Source organism: Ophidiomyces ophidiicola (genome assembly GCF_022830035.1).
Source record: "Ophidiomyces ophidiicola strain CBS 122913 chromosome Unknown scaffold_21, whole genome shotgun sequence".
In the NCBI taxonomy this organism is placed as follows: domain Eukaryota; kingdom Fungi; phylum Ascomycota; class Eurotiomycetes; order Onygenales; family Onygenaceae; genus Ophidiomyces; species Ophidiomyces ophidiicola.
In genome coordinates this window covers 338,383-361,803 of record NW_026054661.1, presented here as the reverse complement: position 1 = coordinate 361,803, position 23,421 = coordinate 338,383, and the positions used below count along the sequence as shown (strand labels likewise).

Here is a 23,421-nt window from a genome sequence, read left to right as displayed (position 1 = left end):
AGGAAGCTGAGTCATGTACTATTAGAAGATATATTATTATCACCTGCTAGCTGCACCTTTCGTTTTAAAATGTACAAAAATATACTCTGGTGCTTGCATGCAGCATGGTCAATACCATCTGTCACTTCTATGATCTCGAATATTTTCCTGGCCATTTTTATAAACCGTGAATCCGCCTTACGACGCTTTTTAAAACAAAAGTAACATACGGAGTCTTTGTTCATCAATCCGTCAAGTGTGGATACAAGCAGAGGGAATGCCGGTTCGAAATAAACGCAGTCGGCCGCAAGTATGATATGGGGATACCGCGGTAGATTGTTGAGAGCATCCAAATTTCCCCAGTCCAATAATGCAGCAGTCACAGAGCCAGATAGTTCATTCAAAGCGATGTTTCCTTCGATTAGTGGTAACATTGGGATCTGATCAGTGATGTAGATGGGAGAGTCGATTTTGCAACCCCGTGCCACAGCCAGACCAACAAGACCACTACCGGCACCGAGCTCAACACTAAAAGTGTAACCTACGTCAGCAAACCTTTTTAAGCGGATGATGGGGTGTCTAATGAAAGTAAAGCTCACATCTGCTTCCCTAACAAGTCATCCCTATGTTTCCGGAGCATATATTTTGCAAGTATCATCCCAGCTGGCCAAATATGACCACCGCACCCTTCCTTTGGATCTTCCTTAAGCTTCAGGGGTGGATCCAAAAGACCGTCAAACGTAAACTGAAGTGTGGTTGCAAGTTTGATTTCCCTTGCGGGGATAAGTGCTTCACTAACCGCTAACTCTTCGGCATCGGCAGGGCCCGTTGCGATGTTAGAGGGGCACTGATCCATGTCGCTCAATTGTAGAGATAAAATCTAGGTACAGTTGTTGGTGAGTTATGAGATGTTAAGGAACAAGCAGGGTTTTGCTCGAGGGCAGGTCCGGCCGTCACAGCCTGCTGCTCTTTTTTTTTACGATCTTATTGTATCTGATAAGATTCCTAGGTGCAGAGGTGAATGGATAACATCACGTGAATTTGTTGGCTAGTTAGTTAACTGTCCTTGGCGTTTCCAAGTTTGCACTTGGTGCAAACACAACCTCATGTCTTTGTTATGAGATTGTTCTGATGATACAATCCACCCCTCGAAAACCCCGCATTGCCCCATACTATTGATGGTTATGAAGTTGGGCCCGGTAAGCGTCAGCTGCCGGCCGACCTATCCAATGACTGGATCATTGTTGTCCTCACTAACGTGATGACATGCAAGCGGTATTTTAGATATCTTAGACGGAACGGTGACATAGCCCGGTGCTTTGATCACCCAAAAAAATTGCTACATGCTCGTAATTAAGAGGTCTCCCCTTTTAAGCATAACTAGGGTCCATTTTTCTCCAAAAAGCCTCAACTTGTTTCCTTTGAGGCACCTCGGCATAGTCTGCTTACGAGGCTTTTGGTATCAAGTCGGAGGTAACATTTGAGAAAAAATGCCTCAATATCTTCACTCATCCGGGGTACTCACGCGATCAAACCTGGGGTCCCGAGATGACTGGGAGTACTATAAAACGAGGTTTGTACCCCCGGATTTTCGACAGCTCATCGAGTCAACTACTTCCATTACAAGACTATACTTCTTTTTTCTGAGTTAATATCGCTCCTGCAACTTTTGCTATAACCTTCAATATGCAATTCAAGACCGTCGCGGCATTCTGCCTCCTCTGGCTCGCTCCCCTCTCCCTTGCGGCCCCCACGCCAAACTCAGAAAACACGCCCGATCACAAGTTTCCTATAGATCACTACTTGAAGAACATTATGCCTTTCCAGCTTCAGCGGTTCAACGAATTCCGAAATCAATTTCGTGAGATCGTGACCCCGGAACAAAATAAATTACTCGAAAAACTCGGGAATATGTTCAAGTCCGGAAATTTCAAAGACTTGGAGTCCCTCGTAGCTGAGGGTGAATCGATTTTCCCTTCTGAACAAATGCAAAAAATCACCGATAGGGATATCACCACTCCTCGCATCTTTTTCAAGCAGGCTCGTACGTTCGGCCCTCACTACCATCAATTTGTCTCCCAAGCGCGGACCATTGTCGTTTGGTACCAATAAGCTATCGGATCTGCAACGACAAGTGAGGAGTGATGAAACATCTTCGGGTTCATGCTCTCCAGAATATTGCACCAGCCCCGGGCCTACTACCGGCTTTCAGTGTAGATGCAAGGGAATCCTGCCTTGGATGGACTGCAGGAAATTCTGAAGCGAAGAACCGTTATTAACCTCTGGGCGGCTCTACAATACTGGACCTCGATAAGAATGACTCGGCGTTTACTGGTGCATTTTGCATGATACGATATGTACTTATGAAAGATACGTGAATGAACTTGATCGAGTCTTTCTTGGTTTTCTTTATCCTTTTAAATTACCCCGGAAAGCGGTGACATTGCCTCTTGTTGGTATTAGGGTGACTTGTCACCCAAGTTGGCCGGACACAGTTTAACTATCGAGCGCAAGAACGCCAGAGCTATCCCAACCCAAGTGTGTTTCCGGCTGGTATTAATACATATGCTTTCTACCTCAGTTACCAAATTTAACTTATTGTTTGCATTTAGATAATGAGCAAATGCTTCCAAGAATAATACATGTAATCCATAATTTAGACTTCGGTGCCCAACTTTGCTGATCGACCAACTTGGTTTCAGAAGTGAGAAATCAAGATAAGGCACCAAACGGCCGAAATGACAATTCTACAGCAAACGGTCATTTTTTCGCATCTTTCTCTTGTTTTTCGCGCATCGCAGCTCGGGCACTTCTGCTGCCGCCCAATTTAGGCCCGCGGGGGGCATCGCTTTTGGTAGACTTAGTCGCTTTGGAACGGACGCCCCGTCTACGTGACTGTATCGCGTCCAGAAAGTCACGCCGGAATTGTTCAGCAATGCGGTCATCTGCAGCTTGATCACCATCATGATGCTCCTGCTCCGGCTCTTCATAGACATCCACTATTGGCTAATCAGTATATATTAGAATAAATAAATAAAGAAAAGGACCTACATTTGCTTTCCCGCAATACTTCTTCCACAAGTTGGTCCCGTCGGATATCATCGCTATTCCGTCGATTTCGGTGACGCCAGGGTTTCCCATCCTTGTCCAAGCGGCCTCTTTTTGCTAATGTATCCCTACCGTCAACTTGCGAAGTTAACTCACCGCCTACAAGGCTTCTTGTAGCAGCTTCTGTGCGTTCAATGTTTCGCAGTTTCGAATCAGGTCCAAGGTCTATTTCATGTAGTTTGCCTAAAGTAGCTGGTTGGCGCTGAGGTAGCCTCATCTCTCGTTCCTGTCGGGCATGGCCCTCAAAAGATGCCTGGTTGGATACAGAGTCGGCCACGGGGCTTTGGCGATGACGTTTTGAAATTTCACTTTCTATATAGGCCATCCTTATCTCATCAGTCTCCATTAACGCCAAATATGGAGTTCATCAGAGTTATACGTACATATGCTTGTCCACATCGACTCTTTGTCCCGTAAGGCCAATAAACCGGTCTGAAATTCCACCTAATCGACCGCTTAAGGCCTCACCCGCCTCTTCGGCGGATGCGATGGGCCTGGTCTCCGGAGTATGCCTGGTTTCAGCAGAAAATTCAATCCCTGGCCTCCGGGTCCTTAGTGCTCTACGAGCACGAAGTGCCTCGACGGGAAGAGCCTCGCTCGCATCTCCGACCTGTGCAGAAATGGGGCCATCGATTAAAGTCTTTTCAGCTTGTGACGTGTTGGGTGGAGAGTTGGGGGAAGGTGACGTGCCCTGGCGCTTGCGAATGAATTTTCTCCTTTTCGACGAGTTGAAAAGCGGTTCGTCTAATTCCATTCCGATGTGCTATTTGCAGCTCCAGTGATGATTGCGGCTTGGAAATTTGGAGTTGAGCTTTAGATTAGATAAGAGACAAGACAAGCCAGAGCGCTATTCCTAATACGGAACCCATTTTCCAACCTCGCGATTTGAGCGTCATATTTTGTATGCCAGGAAACGAAACAAGCCAGAAATTTTACTACCTCTATATTTTGTCTGTTTAATAGGAGCTTCTCGTTTTATATTCGCCTAGTGTTCCGTTAAGCTACCTGGTTGGTCCCATTGACGGGCAAAATGAACCCTTCAGCACCACCTGCGACGGCAGAATACGGTGGAGGTATGTTCGTTCCGATTTCGTGCGATATGATAATAACTAAACATTATTGCACATACAGATGAGGTTTCTGCGATTATCCTCGATCCCGGTTATTCTTCAGTACGCGCTGGATTTGCCGGCGAAGACGCCCCCAAATCCGTAATACCAACCTACTATGCGAAATACCCCACAACAGGACAGGAAAAGTACATATATGGCGATAGTATTTATGTGTCTCCACGACCTGGGCTATCTATCAATAACCCAATGGGAAAAGATGGAATTGTAGAAGATTGGGATATGGCGGAGAAGTTGTGGGAATACTCGTTTTCATCGCGATTGACTCGCACACAGCCGGGCAATCCAATGCTAAACGGATTGAATGACCCGGCGGAATTACCAACTGAGATGGAGATTGTTGAGGCAGAAGAGAAATCACTATCTGATACCCCTCTGCTCATGACCGAGTCTGGTTGGAATCCAACCAAAGCCCGCGAGAAGACCATTGAAATAGCAATGGAGAGTTGGGGAGCGCCTGCCTTTTACCTTTCTAGAACCGGGACCTTAGCAGCGTGGGTATTCCGATTCCTTCAATTCGCGTTGGAGCATGCTAAAATTGTTTACATAATTCAGATTTGCGGCAGGAAAAGCGTCAGCTTTGGTCATTGACATTGGAGCATCTACAGTCTCAATCAGCCCTGTCCATGATGGCCTAATATTAAAACGCGGCGTCCAGCACTCTCCTCTTGGTGGAGACTATCTCTCGTCCCAGATTCGCGCTCTTTTCAAACAATACACTCCACAACCTATCACAATTACACCTCACTACCTCATCTCATCAAAGACAGCTGTGGAAGCTGGCCAACCGGCTCAAGCTACATACCGCGCAATTCCAGAAGATCAAGCACCCGATCCGTCCTTTCGTCTCTTGCTAGAAAACCGAACTCTCTCCGAATTCAAAGAATCTGTCGTTCAAGTTTGGCCCGGTCCAGGCGGCTTATCAAGTGTAAACCAAACAGGTGTCGCCAACGAGGATATTGCGAAGAACAGCCCAGGCCGCCCCTTCGAGTTTCCTGATGGTTATAACCAATTATTTGGTGTAGATCGATATCGGGTTGCGGAATCCATATTTGACGCGAAAGCTGCGATCCCCGATCCTGATTCTGAATTTCCTGCGCCCACTGCTGCTCAAACAATACCAGAACTTGTGCGCAGCGCGCTCAATCAGGTTGATATTGATATTAGACCGCATCTACTCAGCAATGTTGTTATCACTGGCGGGTCCAGTTTACTGTACGGATTCAACGACCGCATAAACTCTGAATTGACGGGAATGTTCCCCAGTCCACGTGTACGTTTATTTGCACCTGGAAATACGGTGGAGAGGAAATTCGGATCGTGGATTGGTGGGAGTATTGTCGCAAGTCTGGGCACGTTTCACCAGATGTGGATTTCAAAGAAGGAGTATGAGGAGCATGGCCCCAATATTGTCGAGAAGCGGTGCAAATAATTTATACGACTTGCTCTGGGTTATTTTGCAAATGTTACAAATATTGAGCACAACTGCCTTTTGTCCCCCTTCGCGCCCTTTAGATGGATTGATCGATTTGTCTTTTTTGAAAAGGTTACGTTTAGGGTATGGATATGGCAGGTTGATTGGGTTCAAATACCCGACAGGTTATGAGAAAAGCAGTGTATGGATTGTAAAATATGGGATCTTCTGGGATCTTTGATGCTCAGGAGTCGAATATTGATTAACTTAGGTACTCTATATCGCTATAAAAACGCAAAACAAAACTGAAAAAAGACTACCTCTATATTATACTCTGTTCTCTTCCGGGGTTCCGTTAGACTCCTGGGTAGCCACTGGAATATACTCTCCCCCATTTGTTGTTGCATGGTTCACTCCCTCTAACGCATCCGCAAGCTCTTTGGCGTCGCGTTTTCCTCGGTCAACATCAACAAGTAACATCAAAGGTAACGGAAGCAAAATCAAGATCGCCAAAAATCCAAAAGCAGGTCTAATCTCCCCGTACCGGTCTGTTATAGCACCCACGATTGCAGGGCCAAACATGCTGGAACCTTTATCGGTAATCGCGTACAAAGCATAAAAGGACGCTTCAAAGCCAGGGGGGATTAATTCCCCAAAGAAGCTTCGACAGTAGGAGGAAAGACCGCCAATAACAATTCCATATACAGCACCTAGAACGTACATTTCCCACGGTTGTTGGAGGCCAAAAACTCCAAGTCGTTGAATGGCGGGGAGGAATCCAAGCAGTCCGTAGAGTGGTATAATTTCGAAGAGACAGATACAGGCAACGATTGTCCGGGAAGGCCGAAGCTTAAAGTGATGAGATACATAGCTCCATGAAAAGGCGCCAATGACACCTGAGGCCATTGCAGTGACGTTGATAAGGCCAAGGGCGGCAATCTCCATTCCAAGCTGGGTTTTGGCGAAGAGCACTGCTGTGCCACTAACCGTGGCAATGCCGTCTGAAAGTAGAAACCATGCCGCAAGGAACAATAGAACATCTTTCAGTTGACGAGCATGTAGCATTGTCCGACCTAGAGAAAGCCAGGCGAATGCTATATAGCTGACCCAAGCCCATCTTCCTTTGCCGTATGCGGACTCTGGGAGAGGAGGGCCAGGCCGAGGGCGGAGCCATAGCGCCGCTGGCAGCGAGAAGACAAGCCACCAAACTCCAATAACGAAAAGAACAAGGCGGAGAGAGAAGGTGGTCGAATTGGTGGCAACGACTAACAAAATGCACGTAACTTGAACTAAGACCGACGCAATGTATCCGATTCCGATGCCATTGGAAGATATCTTAGTCGATAACTGTAATTCTGCTGATACTAGTGCCGAATTGACAGGTTCGACTTCTTCAAGGATCGCGTTACCATCCTCAATTCTAGCGGAGCGATGTGCGCGCTCTTCCTCAGCGGCGGTAATGCGAGCAGCTTGGATAGATGGGTCATTTCGTACAAGAACAGGCAGAAACGAATTTAAAAGCACAAACGAGGCACCAAACCCAGTGTTGGCAACAATGGCCAGCACTGCAGCCAGGAGGTAAAGCCGTGGAAGCAGAAACAGGAACAATATCATAGACAGGGCACCCACCACTGCAAAAGTTAAAAGGAATGTTTTCCGGTACACACCATGATCTGCTGCAGCAGACATTGATATAATGATGATTGACTGCACCAACACACTTAATGAAAAGGTATACATGGCAAAACTAGCAGTATTGATCTCCATGCCCAGTACGTAGATTACGCACTGAGGAGCCCCAGTTGGAGGAGAAGCAGTAATGTTTGACGTGACATTCGATGCTGTACCCAGCCCGGGTGCTGGAGTAGTCGGCCAGCTTGCGGTGCACGGAGTTTTCTTGTCTGACAGTAACACACCCTGGTCTCTGGTCATCTGCTCCAGGGTAATTGGGAGGAACGAACCTGGCCCCAAGGCATATCAGTAAAGGGGCCACGAAGTAGTTACTCCGTAGAGAAATGATGAAGCGGATCATACCCATGGCGCATACGGCGAACACCTCGGCGGCCCAGCCATAGCTATACCAGCCGGCCAGCTCCTTTTTGCTGGTGGGCCTAGTATCCTCAGCCGAATACTTGGCGCGGACGGGGGGGTGTATGAGGGCATCACTCTCACCGGACTCTCCCCGGCGCTGTGGCAGAGAGGTTGTCATTAGGACGCAATGGTGAGTGGTCACGTCGACCTCATCGTGATCGAACAGTTGAGAGGACACGAAGGATTCAGCGGCGGCCAATGATCGGCAACAAAAGAGATCGTGATCATGCTGATTATGTCATAATCACGTGGCTCTTTTGTAGGCCATAAAACAGCATGATACTAGGCCTGATGCACTCTAGCCACAGCGCCGCATCTAGATTCCTTGGCGTTTTCCCGTGCACCGGTTGGTCGGGACGGAAAAATAAAGCTCCATGCGACCGGTGTTTGGTTTCTGCCCGTTGCGCCAGCCCTGAAACCGTTCGTCTGCCTTGACAACCTTGTCTCTTGAGCATGGAAGTGGTTTGGTTGGTATATTAATAGCATCCCATCGGTCAGCTGGTTTTTCAGTTGGACAGCCGTGGATCTTTATTATTTTTAGGCGATCACAATGCTCTGCCCGAAGCATCGAACCTGTCTCGCGGAAAGTGGAGCAAGTTAAAATGAACGACTCGGTTCTCCTGAGGGCACGGGCCTGGCGGGTCTCTGCTGCTCCTACGGAGTACTCCTCCTGCTGTTGCTGCTGCTGCGCTCCGCTGCCCGCTGCCCGTTGCCCGCTGCCAGTCAGCATGCGGCGGGACTTGTCTGTCCTGCGACTGCTCGACTTGCCTAATGGGATGTCCAAGCCTCACCGCTGTGGCGGCGCCCCTGGCCCCCCGGCCAATCAGCGTCGCCCAACACGTCCCTCCTGAGACATTGTCAGGGGCACGCTAGCCCGCAACCGGAAACGGCAGCGACGTGTTTCGTACAATACCGGCCGGTACCGCCTGTTTGGCTGCGGGCAGTCTCCGAGGCGCCCGTATTTCCTAGCCCATACCCGCCCGGCGCTCGCTTCGTGCAGCTTCGCGCTGGAGACCGCCAGCTTCGTCTCTCAAACAACCCAAAGCCACTCTCGTTCCCCTCGCTCGTTGATTTGTTTCCTGGCCTCTCTGCCTTCTTGCTGTCCTTCATGGCGTTGCTCGCCTTTCCTTGACCTGTCCTGTGAACTGCTTCTTTGTCCTTTGTCTATACTCCGTACCGGCGTTTCCTTGTTTGGTTTCCCTCTCCCTTTTTTGCCCCTGCTATACTCCGTATCCTTCTTTTCTGTGCGGGTTGACCCTGCTAAACATCTGCGACACCCCCTCTTCCTCCTCCGCCTCTGCGTTTCCTGGTTGGTCCAAATACATATTGCGTGACCTGGACTTTGCCTGTCCTGTTCAGCTGATACCTTGACGCCACACTTGGATGTGAACAGTCCGATCCGGAGCAAAAACGCTGCAACCCGCCTCCTCATCTGCCTCATCCTTTCGCGGTATTTGCTTTGGGCGTGGCCCTGTATCTTCATAATGGCGCTGGGACGCTATTTCGCAGCTGTCTCTCTGGTCTTCACGGTTTTTTGCAGCCAGGCGCGGGCGGGCGATATTTTAAAAAATAATGGCTTTGTTACCTGTTTGGACAACGCCGATATCAAAGTGGATAAACTCAACCTGAGTTTCGACCGTTCAACCAAATTGATGACATTCGATGTGGCCGGATCAAGCTCCAAAGAACAGAAAGTCATCGCGTCGCTCGTTGTTACTGCGTATGGCCAGCGATTCACGCAAGATTTTAATCCCTGTGATGAAAAAACTAAAGTAGAACAGCTGTGTCCAGGTAATCCTCACTTAATTTCATACTGTAGTCATTGCACTGATCCCTTTATTCCAGTTCCCGCTAGGTCTTTTGCTGCCAAAGGCCAACAACAAATCCCCTCCGCTTTCGTTGACAAAATCCCGTCCATCGCGTTTGCAATTCCAGATCTTCAAGCTCAAGCTACGTTGGAGTTGAAAGCCACAGATGGGAACCAGCCCCTTGCTTGTATTCAATCTCTGGTTGGTAATGGAAAGACGCTCGAAACGCCTGCAGTGTCCTATGTGGCTGTAGGCATAGCTGGCGCTGCACTGGCGTTGACAGGCCTCAGCGCTGCCATTGCAGGTGGGACGCCTGGAGCCGCCACATCCGGCCCCAGCTTCGGTGATGTTATCGGGTGGTTCCAGTCAATGGCCATGAACGGCATGCTGAGCGTTAATTATCCGCCCGTGTATCGAAGCTTTACCAATAACTTTGCCTTTAGCACTGGCCTTGTGCCATGGTACGAAATGCAAACTACGATTGATGACTTTAGAAACCGCACTGGAGGAAATCTGACCAATAGCAACGCTCGATATCTACGAAATGCCACGTTGGTATTTGCAGACAACATTGATAAGAAACAAACCGCGAAACGCGGTCTCGACTCCGCTTTCAATATATTACCCTTGGCAATTCGAAACGCCCAAGCCTCCCCTAGTCCCACTCCCTCTAATAGTGAAAACAAAGACCAAAACGGAGTAAATCATGTTGTTACAGGCTTCAAGGCATACGTCGAGCGACTTTCCATCCCAGCGCCAAACACGTTTATGACTGTGCTACTAATCTTTGCCATCGTTGTTGCTGCTATTGCTGTTGGTATTTTGCTGTTTAAGCTTATCCTAGAGCTTTGGGCGCTCTGGGGCAACTTCCCTAAGAAGCTTACTAATTTTCGAAAACACTACTGGGGCCTTCTTGCTCGAACAATTACAAACTTAATTCTACTTCTATACGGCATTTGGACATTGTATTGTGTCTTTCAATTCACCCGCGGTGATTCCTGGGCTGCTAAAATCCTTGCTGCAGTCACCCTTGCAATATTTACCATAGTCCTTGCCTACTTCTCTTTTCGCATTTGGAGCATTGCCCGAAAGTATAAAAAGGCTGAAGGCGATGCGGCAAGTCTTTATGAGAATAAGGAAACCTGGCGGAAATACAGCCTTTTCTATGACAACTACAAAAAGGGATATTGGTGGATTTTCTTGCCATGCATTGTATACATGTTCGTCAAGGGATGCATCATTGCAGGTGGCAATGGACACGGCCTCATACAAACTGGGGCACAGCTTATTGTGGAGGCTCTTATGCTTACTCTCCTCTTGTGGGCCAGACCTTTTGAAACAAAGTCCAGTCAATGGATCAACATAACCATTCAAGTCGTACGCGTGCTTTCCATAGCATGCATCATCGTCTTTGTGGACCAACTAGGTGTTGGGCAGACAACGAAAACTGTCACCGGAGTTGCTTTAGTTGCTGTGCAGTCAACATTAACTGGACTCCTAGCCATCCTGATTGTGGTGAATGCAATAATCCTTTTGATCAGGAAAAATCCCCACGTCAGACGCCGGAAAGAGAATGGTAAGTTTATCCAAAGGCTAACCGGATAGCCGATGCTCGTACAACATACTGATCCAGAAACTCAGAGAAATACGATCGTGATCTTGATAATCTTACGCCTCTGGATGCGCGCAACTCCCTGTTGATGAATTCTCGCACGGACGCTCCTGGGCAGCAAGACCCAGAAGTCGGCAAGTTGAACGTTGTTGGCCGTTACGAGCCATTCCGGGACGTGCCTCTGGGAAGGGTCCAACACCAAGCGTCCAACAGCACCGATCGGCTGGTACCCCATGACCGGCCGATAGGTGATGCCGACAGACACGGTGGCAGTGGCGGCTATACCGACTACTCACGCGTTGGGAGAGCCTACTAAAGTCAAACATAACAGGTTCTCCTCAACAATCGCCGACTCAGAATTTTCCCTCTTCCTACTCAAACGAATTTCCTTTCCGTTATCAAGATACCATACCGTCGTCCATAGCATGTTCTGGCATTTTCGCATCTGATATATTTTGGTCTTCTATTCTACCATTTACACCCCAGCTTCGATACTCTCTCGTGGTAGAATATTTTTACTTCATGCGTCTATTGCCTTTTTTTGGGCCTTCGGTACAGCTATTTATTTTTTCTTCTACTGTAATATCTTTCAAGATCCGTCTGATTCAAATTCATTTGGCTAGAAAAGCAGTCGCCACGCTTTGTTTTGGACCCATACCCTCAGTGCCTTGATCCCTACTTGCCACCAAGCTGGCACTATGTCCCAGGCCGCCTCTCCTTGATACATGTACGGCGTTTTGACTTATCAGTATTTAAGTCTTTGTTTATTTGCGTGGTACAGTCGCGTTGGTGTAATATGGTGTGTAGATCTAAGATTCCTCTAGCATAGCCTAGAAAATACATACACTCAGTACTTGGCACTTGTGAAATTAAAGATCTCGGGTAACAGTCAGTTATGTTGCAGTTCCAACGACCTTTTAATACCTAGGATCTTTAGAGTAAAAAAAAAAGATTTCTAATAATCATCAAAATCATAATAACATGCCCTTAAACATAAATCAAGCCTGATCCACATCATCATCCTCCCCTAGTCCGGTTTCTGCCCAGTCCCAACCCTTGAACATATCTCGTGGCTCCATGACCCCAATCTCATTTCGGATAACACAAACTTCCTCGTCGGGCCCCTGGCATACCTTCTTCCTCCCCAAATTCTTGAACCTTGGGCCCAATGGCCCGCTCACATAATGGTACTGCCCGGCAAAACTGTACTGGCGGCGATCGCTTAAAGGATAGATTTTGTCCCCCCAGTGGCCGCGGAAATCGAACCATTCAACAGGTGCGTCAGGCGTCAATTGAGAGGGGTAGAGGCTGTCGTTATGGACAGCGTAGGTATAGGCGTAGAGGTTGAGTGCCGGGTCCCAGAGGGGTCCAGTGTCTGTTTGGTCATGAAGCAGGCCCCAAGGGAGAATGTATGAATGTATGCCCGGCAGGGCATACATGGCGTGGGTTCCGGTTGCGGAGTAGAGTACGGGCTATTCAATGTTAACATGAAATTTGAGGCCGGACCTACAATGGGAATATTAGGAAGGAAACAACTGACCCGTTTTCCAGATTTCTCCATGGCATCATATGTGTATGCCTTTCCACCAGAATGTTCACTAAGAAAGACGAACGTAGGAACCCCATTATAAAACCGAACAAGGGAATGCTCCCAGTCACCTACGTGGTTCCCGAAGCGAACGTTAAATACCATATTGCCAAGGTTGTAGCTATAGAAGTAGAACCAGAAGGCATCGACGATACCGTCCCCTTTGTCGACTACTATGAGCACAGCGGGGGCTTTACTTTTGCCACCTTGTTTTTTTGCGTGGCCTTTATAACTAGGTCCTTGTCCTTCTGTTGAACTTTGCTCCTTATTAGGGGGCGCCGGGATGTTTTCCCGGCCCGTTAGCCATTCTGGTCGACGTTCTACGTTGTCGTTACTCGTCAGGAAAACGTGGCGGCCACTCTGCCAATTATTTAATTTGTCGAGGTCGTCCAGAAGTGGATGTTCCCATGTAGCCTTGAGAGGAGTGTAGTTCAAGTATGGTGTAACGTAGTGAAGATGTTTTCCAATATCACAAGGCCAGAAATTCTCGTCAGAGAAAAGGTGAACCAAGGGAGCATGTTGAAGCACATAGTCTGGAATATTGTGGGGAGCAAGCGAGTTACTCGAAAGGTTTTGTAAATGAATATCGCTTTCTATGTCTCCGGTTTGTTGTAGGAAGTTGTCTAGGTTGTGTTTGAAGTCATTTAGAAAAATGATTTCATCAAGCTGATTGTCTCTAGGAACGAGATTCCAAGGCAAAAATCCCCTTAACCAAGAGAAAAGGTTCCAGATATACGTTTTGGTCTGCTTTCCTGATGGAGGATCTACCGGCTTTACCTGATTAGGAGCAATTGTTATAGTAAGACTTTCTTCAACATCAAATAGTATCTTTTCATCAGGAGACTTCGAAAGGTCTAATTCAACACCAGGTAGGGTTGTCACAAAATCATCATCTGAACCGTGTCTTCCATTTGTATCCCCATTGGTCTGGATGGGATGTGGTGATGGCAAAACCTGTGACGATGAAATAGTAGAGAGAAAAATGGAAGTGTGTGCTGCAGATACGGGGTCTGCTAGTGGTAACTGGAAGACTGCATTATCTAGTGGAGCCACTATGATGATTGGTTAGCAGCTCTACATTAGAAGTCTTGCAGCACGATAGTATCGCTCTGACTCGTATAAGGAAAATCTGAAATTATCAGATTTAAGTCTTTTCTGCAAGAAATCTAAGAAGCAAGCACTTGAAAGACTTTAGGTAATACATATAAGCCACAACCAAGGCTTTTGCTGCTCCTTCTGGGACAGCGAGGGGAGCAGGGAGTTCAGAGAAGAAGCATACTGAGAATAGAGGAACTTACTCAGCCGTATTCAGAAGGAATATTCCATTAAATTTGTGAGGAAATGACTGCAGCAACTGGAGTTGTCAGCCTTGGCCGGCTTGCTCGAGTGGAAGTCCGCTTCCAGGAGAAGAAGCATGAGGTGACAAACGTCTGTGAAAGCTTGTTTTAGGCTTTGTAAGCCCAAATTCTGAGAGAGAAGCTGAATATATTTGGAACAGTGTCTATTTGTTCCCCTTGCACGTAGATCACGAAGAGGAGCAAATGTCAACTTTGTGATGCGGCGCCATACGGAGTAGTAGAGATACTCCGTACTTTCCGCTAAGAATAGCAGCGGCCCCGCAGAGAGCTAATTGGCTAGTTAATTAGTTAGTTACTCCGTATACTCCGCGGCATTCCAAGGCGACGTCATCAGGGGAAGCTCCATGCTAACCTGATACAGCTAGGGTTGTTAGGGTTACCTCTACCTACCTGATCGCCTTCTCTGGCGTCCACACAAAAGCCCGAGGGGTAGCAATGCCGTCTTCATCCAAAGATCATGCACCACTAGGTGAGATGTCAGATGAGTCGGACTACGAGTATGAGTATGATGATTCTCAAACTGAGGTATGTGTCAGGCTCGTCTCAACCGGGATCCCAGAATCTGACAGTTCCTTTTCTCGTTAGACGGTTTTTGTTACCCTTGACTTGTCCTCCTACAATGGCCCAATGCGCCCCCCAAGGAAGAGATCTTCTGCTTCTGTCGAATCTTTGGTGTCGTCTGGTGATGCTGGGAGCTCCCACATCGGATCCCCGACTCCTGATAAGGATGAGGTTGTAGGAGGGGAACCGGATCTAGATGTACAGTTGCAGAATCAGATCCAAATAATGGAACTCCATTCGTCAAACCCTATTGTCTCATATCAAAATCAATTTTTTAGCTGCTCCTGGGGCGACCAGATTGGTACCGACATGCTATTTTCGCTACCAGACGCAAAGGCTGAACTTCCCATTTTGCGACGAACGCAGAATTTTGATCTGATTACCACAACTCGAGTCAAAGTTCTAGGCCAAAAATCACACCTTATTTCAGGAGCCAGTCTTAGCCAGGCTCGAAGAATGCAGCCTGGAGCTGTAGCCACTGGGCAAGCGCAATTCCTGGAGTGCCTGATACAAGCAAAGAGAGCTAAGGGCGAGGTGGACATTGTCCGAACAGCTTTTCCACATGCCCAGAAGCGAAGTCAGGCTCTAGACGAGAAACTTCAGGGCTGGGCAAGAACAGAAGGAATGCTTGCGGAGCTCGAAGAATTTAGTCAGCGAGCTCGAGATGGCGACCCTAGCGCGATGAGGAGATTGGGGGAGATTTACGCCCAATTTGATGCGGCGATGCGTAACAACTCCAGGCTTGGTGTCATTACTGGTAATGACGAGCTACCGATCCCATCCGTGGCACAACAGGATACTCAAACCCCTCCCAATGCCGATGCAAATAAATAAGTGCTAGGTATCAGCTGCCTCTAATAGGAGAAGGCTGCCTGATATCACAAATGTGGGATTATATTTCAAACAGCAATGCCAATATCCTAGAAGTACAAATTACTAGAATCACTGCAGGTTCAAATACCAACGCAGGTTGAAGACGAACAGGTATGGGTATAAACAACTATCGCCAAATCCCCCGGAATGCCTCAATCCGAACACGCGAAAAACACCCGAATTACTGGATTAAAAAGACTGGATTAAAAAGGTTAAACTCGAGTTTTTAAATTTCGATATTCATAATGAAATTCGGAACAAGAAACGTGGAGTATTTTAGCAGGAATGGGGCCATTCATATCCAGTACTTTTTTAGGCTAGGAAGCAGAGGGCATAAGATTTTCACCCATCGTCCACCCAGAAGCCCCAACTGGAGATGGGGGTGGCGGAGGTGGTTGTCGATATTCCCCTTTTAGCGAGGTGTATTTTGGAATACTTGAGGATGCCTGTATGGCTTGCCAAATATCCTGACTTAGTATCTCCGTCGATAAGGTAAGCTTGTTCGGTGTATTGCTGCCATTACTGCTGCTTTTTGTGGAACTCGGATTGATCATGGTAGGTATTCGGAGAACGGGTGCTGACTGGTTCTGGTAACGGGCGCAGCAATTTTGAGGCATATTCTCATCGGTCGATTAGGAGGCGGCCTCGGTTAGAGAAGCCTGCGCGACAAGGACAGTTTTCGGGATATCAATCTGGAGTCGTGTGAGAAACTCGAAAGCGTCCAAGCTTTTCCTGGGCGATGAATAGTTAGGACCGAGAGAGAATGCAGCAACTATTAAGAAGTGGAAAATATTGAAATAAGAGACGTTGCGGCGGATGTACTGGAGGCAGAAAGACACGAAAGAATGGATTTGGCAAAATTTGGAGTACTGCGCAGTCTCGCACAGAAACGAGAATAATGGGGCGAAGCGACCGCCCAGGGTCTTCAATTTATATTTCAATCCTTCGCCAGGAGTATTTACAGAACAGGTCTTTGTTCGCTCAAGCGCGGTGATTCAAAGTAATTTTCACAAAACAAAAAATGACCCCGGTCCCTTCTGTTGGAACAGGGGGATTTGTACGGCTGTAACCAACACACACAATTCGCTGGGAGTGCTTTACTACGCTGCAAACGGCAAAGCATGACCCCCGTTGAATCTGCACCCCGTATTATGTTGCATTTGCAGGGTCGAGACTAGTGAACGTGGCGAGCAGGGCTGGGCCAGAACCGAGGTTTCATAATATGTGCCCTGGACGGAGTACGGAGCACGAGATCATTTGTTTTCTCTTCTCCGTCCTTCTTCAAGCTACCGCGTAGTTACATACAGTCTTCTTGTGCTGGCCGGGCTTCAGCATAATACGGACAAATCAGCAGGAGAGAACCTATCCCTGGAGCTGTTTTTATCAAGAGACTCCAGCAGCTGGGTGCAAAGTGCGATCAGCGGAAACGTTTTGCTGATTTCGTTTGCGGCCCCTTGCGGACGGCTCGGCCTGGCCCGGGGACACTCAACCTTTTTCGGCGACAAGGCGCAAATCATCGCCCTAGCGCGGACCGATAGTGAAGAGTTGGCTGGTTTATCAGCGTGAAACACTCCTCCCCCCTGGTTTTCTATTGCATAACCAAGGTTTGTGCTCTAATTAAGGTATGGAAGAACTGTTATGCGCTGAAGTACTCCGTAAAACCAAAAAAACTCCGGTGTTACTTTTCTGGATGGAGTACGAAGTACCGTTTGTAATAGCCCAGGATATAGAATGCCATCGCTAGCTATATTGTGCCTTTGCCTATCTAGACCGCCATTCTTGGGTCGATTTCATTTGATGCTTTTCTTCGTTGTTGCAACGGACCCTTATGGGTCGCTCGCTTTTTTGCTTCGTTTGTAACCAGGGATTTTCGACTGGTTTACGGCGTCACTCAATTGTGACACTCAAACAAAGCTTGTTCAACTACACTTCTCACCACTATCTCTACAATGACCGGCAGGCTAAAGGTCGCGAAAATTTAACACCCACTCACATCTCTGAACTCTTCTGCCACTGAAGTTTAGGCCGCTACCCTAGTTTCTTACAAGAGAAGAGTGAAGTCGGACAAAGCTCATGGCAAGCCTCCTGCAGTCTGTGGGTTTCTTCTGGTATCAAAGGGACCAGATTTGGTTACCAGCTTCATTATTAATATCGAGGAATGACCTTTTTCTCCTTTTCACCATTTGGGGCCCTTAGAATTTTGTACTATGGATAGTAGAAAATAGCTGGCCTAAAAAGTCTTCAGGTATATATATTGAGGATGATTTTGACATATTCTTTGTGTAAAATGAATCATTGGCTTTGGCTAACTATGCACAGGCAAGTGACTTCAATATACCCATGGTATTGGCTACTAAGAGCTTTAATGGACGTGAAGGTGAAAAAATCTGAGCAATAAACTTCCTCATTAGACTCACTTCCCATTTGTGGGGAGTTATAAAACATTCATATTAATTTACTAAAAGTCTATTCCTTGCTTCATACCTCCTACCAGAGGACCTCGCGAGTTCCCTGAATAAATAAAAATAAAGACGCCTAAGCATTGATATTCTGCCAAAGGCTTGGTGGCGCCTTGTCACTGACCAACAATAATAAAACTTTGCCACATACGGAGTACTTATAACTAAGATATGCGAGAGATTCAGCTTATGAATGACAGTGCCCGACTTCAGTCTCCACTAGTACCTCTATTTAATAACCCTGATGTCTAACATCTATATATACCCATGCCGTACAGACGTTTTATAGTCCATACTTATGAGCTCGCCTGTTGGCTTTATGGAACCGAATGTTGCGATTTTGGTTTGTATTTCTGGTCTGAATACGGAGTAATCCTACCATCTTTGACAGAGTTCTGGGGGTTCAAGGTGCGTAGTTAGTCAACTGTATGATGCAGCCTCATGCGCCTTATCCTAGTCTCATCTGATCGTTTCACTTCGCAACAAATCAGTTACCAAACTGCAATTATTACCCCAGTGTTCGACCAGTCGATTTAGGTTTGAGCTAGCAGCATCCGCCTTGGAGGGTGCTCACGCCTCCCGGAATTATTGTTGTTCCGGAGCTACCCACATTCAGAACTTATCCTCGACGAACAAACGAAAACTTGTTGTTGACATAGCATCTCTACGGAGTACCCCAAATTTATCAACATGTCTACCAGTCTGATCCACTGCAACCATTCGTGTACCCACCCGCGCCTTTGACAACCTTGTTATTGTTGAAACACCGAGCCCTGACCCAGACTGGCGTATTGAATGTCGATTTCCACTCCATGCCATCCTTGTCTGGCTCTTTGAAATAATCGAACTCCCAGGCAGTGATTCCTAAACCAAGACAACCCTTCATGCTTGGGAGAATAGTCTTTTGTCCATAATCCCAGCTACTAAAGCCCGCGCCTGTGGGTAGAGTTAGCGCATTCCTAGATAACAGTTGAGAATGACGAGAATACCTCGAATTTCATAACTGCTGTGAAGCCCAAAAACTTTCCAGTCTCCGTTGCATTTACCGTATGGTTCTTTAATAACCGGCCACGGCCTATTATTGCGCTTGATGTTAAGTTCGTACGTATACTCGCCTCTTGTCCATCGTCCTCCAAATTTCCAATTCAGGGGATTATTTGGGTCGTTGCCATCGCAGCCATGGATGATACGCTCGAATGACTGCATACACTCGTCCTTCTTGTACTTTGCAGTTTTTGGGCCGAGCTGCACTAGAAAACTCTGTTCATCTGGTGTATCTTTGAAGTACGTTTTCTCCGACTTCCATCCTACCTCATGCTCGGGCTGTTGTATACCCTCGCAAAAGTCTTTATAATTCTCGTTCAGTTTATCCGCCGTTGCGTAACCCTTGCGACCTTCCTTCTGCCAACATTTGAACTCGTCTGCAATCTCGCACGTCTGTGGCTCTATGCCCAAAACTTTTGCTCGAAGGTCAATGGTCTTTGCTAGTGCAAAAGAAGCAATGGTTTGGTGGCCTAGCTCATTTGGATGGAAAAGCTTTCCAAAACTGTCTGGCAGCCCAAGACCGAGGGTGGGGTCGATCCAGTCGTTGTCTCCCGGGCAGTTAGGAGGCGATGGAGCTCGGCGATTCAGTTTGTGGAGGACCACAGCCCTAGGATGAGGTGATTTCCAAAGTAAACTATCGTATATTCTTTTGTCGACAGCGCCCTTGCCCTCTATCGACTTCTCGTCGTGGACCAACACATTCTCCTCTGCTCTCCTTTTCAACTCGTCGTGTATGACTGGAGCAATATAAGTATTGGGTTTGAAGAACTGGAGATCAGGCTGTTTGGGATCTGGATATCTTCCAGTGGATATTGGATCGCACATTTGCCCCTTGACTCCATCGATTGGCCAAGGATCCCAGTTCGAAAAGCCAATTGTGTATTTGACTTCTTTGGCTGTTTCCTCAACGACTGTTCTGATCGCAGCGTTAATATCGTCGACGAGCTTATTGAACCTTTTCCTTCTCTCAATTGTAAGTCGAATAGCTGACTTGAACCAGTACTTTGGCAGCCATCGGTCCATGTGCCACTTCTGGTCCTTTGCACAAGCATCATTTTCCGTGTTGAAAAAGCGAGCATAGCCATTATATACAACGATGCCGTCTTTGGCCATCTTACCGTCCAACGATTTGAGGATATCTTTTAGGTTTGGCTTAAGAATCGAATTTATATTCTCTTGGGCCTTGTCAATGACTGCGTCGCATGTTGCTTCTCCTTCGAATGGTAACATCACACATTTCTTGATCATGCCGGCCTGGTAAACACGTTCGTCAGTACACATGTCCATCTGAAATTTATTTAGTCAGTCTCCAATTGGCTTTACCAAGCAAAGGTCATTGCCCCCAGCCGTCATTATGAGTAAATTCACGTCTCCTTTCAATTTTTGAACTTGATCATAGATTTGTACTGATCGGTCTCCACTACAAGCAGGAAACTGAAAGTCGTCAACGGATGGCCCAATCAAGTTATTAACCAGTACTGGATAGGACATGTCATATCGAGAGCATTTCCAGTCGTCTTGATTATTAAAAAGAGATCCAAGTTGATTCCCTGATCCAATACCTGCTGTAAAACTATCTCCTATAGCTGCCAGGCGATGAACCCATGCGAAGCTGGTCGGATCCCGATCTCTTCGAAATTGTTGGTGTATATTGCCGTTGACAAATGTAGACGAACTGTTCCCTCTATCTCGGTCTGCTGGGAGCGCAAAAGTTCCCCCAATTGCGAACAAAGTCAACAGGACCGCAGTCCAAGACGAACTCTCCATATCGGGTAATTACCAAGGCCCTTCGACTGTTGAATATCCATGTCACTAAGGTGTTCAACATGAGTTCAACTGGAAAGATACACTCACGTCTGTGACAGTCTATGCGGCCGATCGAGAGACCATCCGTTGAGCTCGGCCGGTCTTGACGGAGCCCTTTGACGCCCTTGAACAAGATCTAGAGGGCAAGCCTCGAGGTAGGGTAGTTTCGGCGTCAGTCATCTTTTGTTCCGAGCCATGGCGAGGGCTGAAGGGAAATTCAACCCAGCTTCCTTACCATTCTTTCGTCCGCGTTTCTCCGGCTGCCCTTGCGCCTGAGGCGGCACGGAGGATCTTCCCGGTTGCGACAGTTGCAAGAACTCCCGCTCAGCTGAATCTCTAGGGTTACAAAGTATGACCTGGGACGTCATTCGGTAGGTTTTCCGGCACGAACCAGGCGCAATCATGCTTTGATGCCCCTGTCCTTTTTCCCGAGAATAAAATTAAGCCAACGGCCCACTTGTATACATCGCGTCGGCTGCGTTGGGCTCTGGATGCTCGCTCGGATCAGATGTGGAGATGTCGAAGCTTATCCTGCATGTCCGGTGCAGCCGATCAGCTCACCGGACTTATGGATAGACAGGGAGGCTCTTTTACGGCGCACTAGGCATGGATGGCCTCCTCTAAAAGGCCCACTGGCTTGCCAAACAGCGCTAGAAGTCGGATATCCCGGCCGACTTGTTGACGATCGTTGCACGCCAAGCCAAGACGACAAGGGCAGATTTACCTACCAACGATGTACCGGTACATAGCACGCTTCTCTCAACGATGTTGGGAAACCCACTCGATAGCTTTACGAAGTCGACATTCCTGGGTCTCCAAAAGCCGGATGCTCATGTGAGTCGTGCAACAAATCCGCCCCTCATCCTCGCAAAATACGTTGCAGGGAACTTGGGCTCATGTCCCCAGCTCTTGACATTTGCGTAGGTGAGCTCATCTTGCCTCTATGCTGCTCGGCCAGATTTGCTTCTAGCTTCCTCTACCCTTCAAGAAAACATCAAGGCAAGCTATACTGGCTCCTAGCGGGCGGTTGTACTCATCATTGTTCCTATTTGGTCGTTTTTCTAGCCCACGCCAACGAAAATAATATTACGTTATGATGGCAATTCTTCCACTCACCTCTCTGTTGTCAATTGCCCTAGCCGCATTACCTGTTTATGGAGGCAGCCAAGCATGGGAATCGTCTGTCAAATTTGCTCTTACGGAGAGTATGGCCTACCAAGCTGCGTTGAAGGACGGCAATACTACAAGTTCTTCACACAGCAATAGCAAACGTTACCTTACAATTCAACCTGGAAGTGGTAATGCTGATAACCATCTCTGGCCTAACGGCGTTGTCACATATTGCTTTGAGGACAAAACGTGGCCAGAGAGGGAGGGGAAAACTACTAAAGAAATTGTCTTTGGGGATTTGGCAACCGCGAGAGACCGATGGTATCTTGAAGGCGTACCAGAGTCATTTAGGTGGCATGAAGCATCTGAGGCAACATGCAAAGACCCGAAGATGAGATCGGAATTCCTATTAATTATGTTCAATCTGGAGGGAAAGCTAGCAACAACTGCCGGTGTACCGCCGAAGGACAGCGACAATGTCGGCCCGCGCATGTTGCTGAGTGATTCTCTCAGTGTTGGAATGCTCAATGTTGTAGCTAACTATGCTCACGAGATGGGTGTAAGTGCTCGTGGCCTGATCCCATGCCCGTCCTGATACGCACATACATATATGATTCTAACAATTTGATAATACAGCATGCCTGGGGTATGCATCACGAACATCAAAACCAAAAATTTTGGGGTGCGCCTTACTCTGAGGCTGGAGGCAAATTTTTTGGCCAAGGCAACTTCAATTGCCAGAATTTAAAAGACTACGACGATTTTCGACAAAAGCTGAAGGAAAAAGGCTTCCCACAATATGACATTGAACGAATCACGAAGGACGTGTGCACATCACGAAGCGAGGCCATTGAGTGGAAATTTTCTGCCCAAGACTACCTGCCAATTGTGAACGAACCAGTGCTAGCAAGCAAAAAGAAGGAGCCTGATTGGGAATCTATCATGATATACCCCAGCGGCGCTGGAGGCAAAGGCTCGGCAGCCCCAGGCATGGATAACCGCCTCCCAATTCTGAAGAAACCCGACGGCAATCCCATTCCTATCAACTTAACACCAAGTGAGAGAGATGTCAACGGCTTGAAGAAGCTCTATGGCTATAACCCGAAAACAAAATGGACTGCTCTTGGAGACAAGGCAAGCGAGTATAAGAAAAAGTTTGATGACATAAGACGCGGTGATAAGGATAGTGGGTGTAGTAAGTAATAAGTATATATGCAATAGGCAATATCAACACGACATCCACTTGCTTTAATAGCTCATGGTGAAAGTGCTAGCAAATTGATGATATAACTAACGTGAATTCCCTGCATTCTCACTCGTATCCTATCTTCATTTTTCGAAAGCTTGGTCATTATTCTCTATCTATTAAGTCTGTCCATTCCAGCAAAGGGATAAAACACTGGCCCAATTAATTGCTACTTGGAAGATGTTCGTTACCTATCATAGTTGAATTGTCATAAGGAGAGCCCTTTCACAGCAC

The 23,421-nt window shown here is 47.3% G+C and overlaps 10 protein-coding genes across 10 annotated transcripts; 5 read left to right on the top strand and 5 right to left on the bottom strand.

Annotated features, from left to right (window-relative positions):
• Nucleotides 1-11: 11 nt before the first annotated feature.
• On the bottom strand, nt 12-835 carry EFM6 (Protein-lysine N-methyltransferase efm6; the record flags this gene model as incomplete). The annotated part of the gene is made up of 2 exons (XM_049253915.1): nt 12-507; nt 579-835. 2 exons carry the CDS (start codon nt 833-835, stop codon nt 12-14), a joined length of 753 nt encoding a protein of 250 aa, XP_049107227.1.
• An 830-nt stretch (nt 836-1,665) lies between these two features.
• LOZ57_004875 (uncharacterized protein) lies at nt 1,666-2,091 on the top strand (the record flags this gene model as incomplete). Its single annotated transcript, XM_049253914.1, has 1 exon — nt 1,666-2,091. One exon carries the CDS (start codon nt 1,666-1,668, stop codon nt 2,089-2,091), a length of 426 nt encoding a protein of 141 aa, XP_049107226.1.
• A 648-nt stretch (nt 2,092-2,739) lies between these two features.
• On the bottom strand, nt 2,740-3,841 carry LOZ57_004874 (uncharacterized protein; the record flags this gene model as incomplete). The annotated part of the gene is made up of 3 exons (XM_049253913.1): nt 2,740-2,978; nt 3,031-3,413; nt 3,471-3,841. 3 exons carry the CDS (start codon nt 3,839-3,841, stop codon nt 2,740-2,742), a joined length of 993 nt encoding a protein of 330 aa, XP_049107225.1.
• Nucleotides 3,842-4,117: 276 nt separating this feature from the next.
• On the top strand, nt 4,118-5,649 carry ARP4 (NuA4 histone acetyltransferase subunit; the record flags this gene model as incomplete). The annotated part of the gene is made up of 3 exons (XM_049253912.1): nt 4,118-4,160; nt 4,219-4,711; nt 4,773-5,649. 3 exons carry the CDS (start codon nt 4,118-4,120, stop codon nt 5,647-5,649), a joined length of 1,413 nt encoding a protein of 470 aa, XP_049107224.1.
• A 309-nt stretch (nt 5,650-5,958) lies between these two features.
• ATG22 (Autophagy protein 22) lies at nt 5,959-7,840 on the bottom strand (the record flags this gene model as incomplete). Its single annotated transcript, XM_049253911.1, has 2 exons — nt 5,959-7,592; nt 7,666-7,840. The coding sequence occupies 2 exons, from the start codon at nt 7,838-7,840 to the stop codon at nt 5,959-5,961; spliced, it is 1,809 nt and encodes a 602-aa protein (XP_049107223.1).
• Nucleotides 7,841-9,206: 1,366 nt separating this feature from the next.
• On the top strand, nt 9,207-11,458 carry LOZ57_004871 (uncharacterized protein; the record flags this gene model as incomplete). Its single annotated transcript, XM_049253910.1, has 3 exons — nt 9,207-9,513; nt 9,568-11,106; nt 11,172-11,458. 3 exons carry the CDS (start codon nt 9,207-9,209, stop codon nt 11,456-11,458), a joined length of 2,133 nt encoding a protein of 710 aa, XP_049107222.1.
• Nucleotides 11,459-12,140: 682 nt separating this feature from the next.
• VPS62 (Vacuolar protein sorting-associated protein 62) lies at nt 12,141-14,146 on the bottom strand (the record flags this gene model as incomplete). The annotated part of the gene is made up of 3 exons (XM_049253909.1): nt 12,141-12,614; nt 12,683-13,782; nt 14,077-14,146. 3 exons carry the CDS (start codon nt 14,144-14,146, stop codon nt 12,141-12,143), a joined length of 1,644 nt encoding a protein of 547 aa, XP_049107221.1.
• Nucleotides 14,147-14,523: 377 nt separating this feature from the next.
• On the top strand, nt 14,524-15,483 carry LOZ57_004869 (uncharacterized protein; the record flags this gene model as incomplete). The annotated part of the gene is made up of 2 exons (XM_049253908.1): nt 14,524-14,613; nt 14,674-15,483. The coding sequence occupies 2 exons, from the start codon at nt 14,524-14,526 to the stop codon at nt 15,481-15,483; spliced, it is 900 nt and encodes a 299-aa protein (XP_049107220.1).
• A 3,192-nt stretch (nt 15,484-18,675) lies between these two features.
• On the bottom strand, nt 18,676-20,792 carry LOZ57_004868 (uncharacterized protein; the record flags this gene model as incomplete). Its single annotated transcript, XM_049253907.1, has 3 exons — nt 18,676-18,917; nt 18,971-20,279; nt 20,349-20,792. The coding sequence occupies 3 exons, from the start codon at nt 20,790-20,792 to the stop codon at nt 18,676-18,678; spliced, it is 1,995 nt and encodes a 664-aa protein (XP_049107219.1).
• A 1,135-nt stretch (nt 20,793-21,927) lies between these two features.
• LOZ57_004867 (uncharacterized protein) lies at nt 21,928-23,144 on the top strand (the record flags this gene model as incomplete). Its single annotated transcript, XM_049253906.1, has 2 exons — nt 21,928-22,500; nt 22,578-23,144. 2 exons carry the CDS (start codon nt 21,928-21,930, stop codon nt 23,142-23,144), a joined length of 1,140 nt encoding a protein of 379 aa, XP_049107218.1.
• Nucleotides 23,145-23,421: the final 277 nt, after the last annotated feature.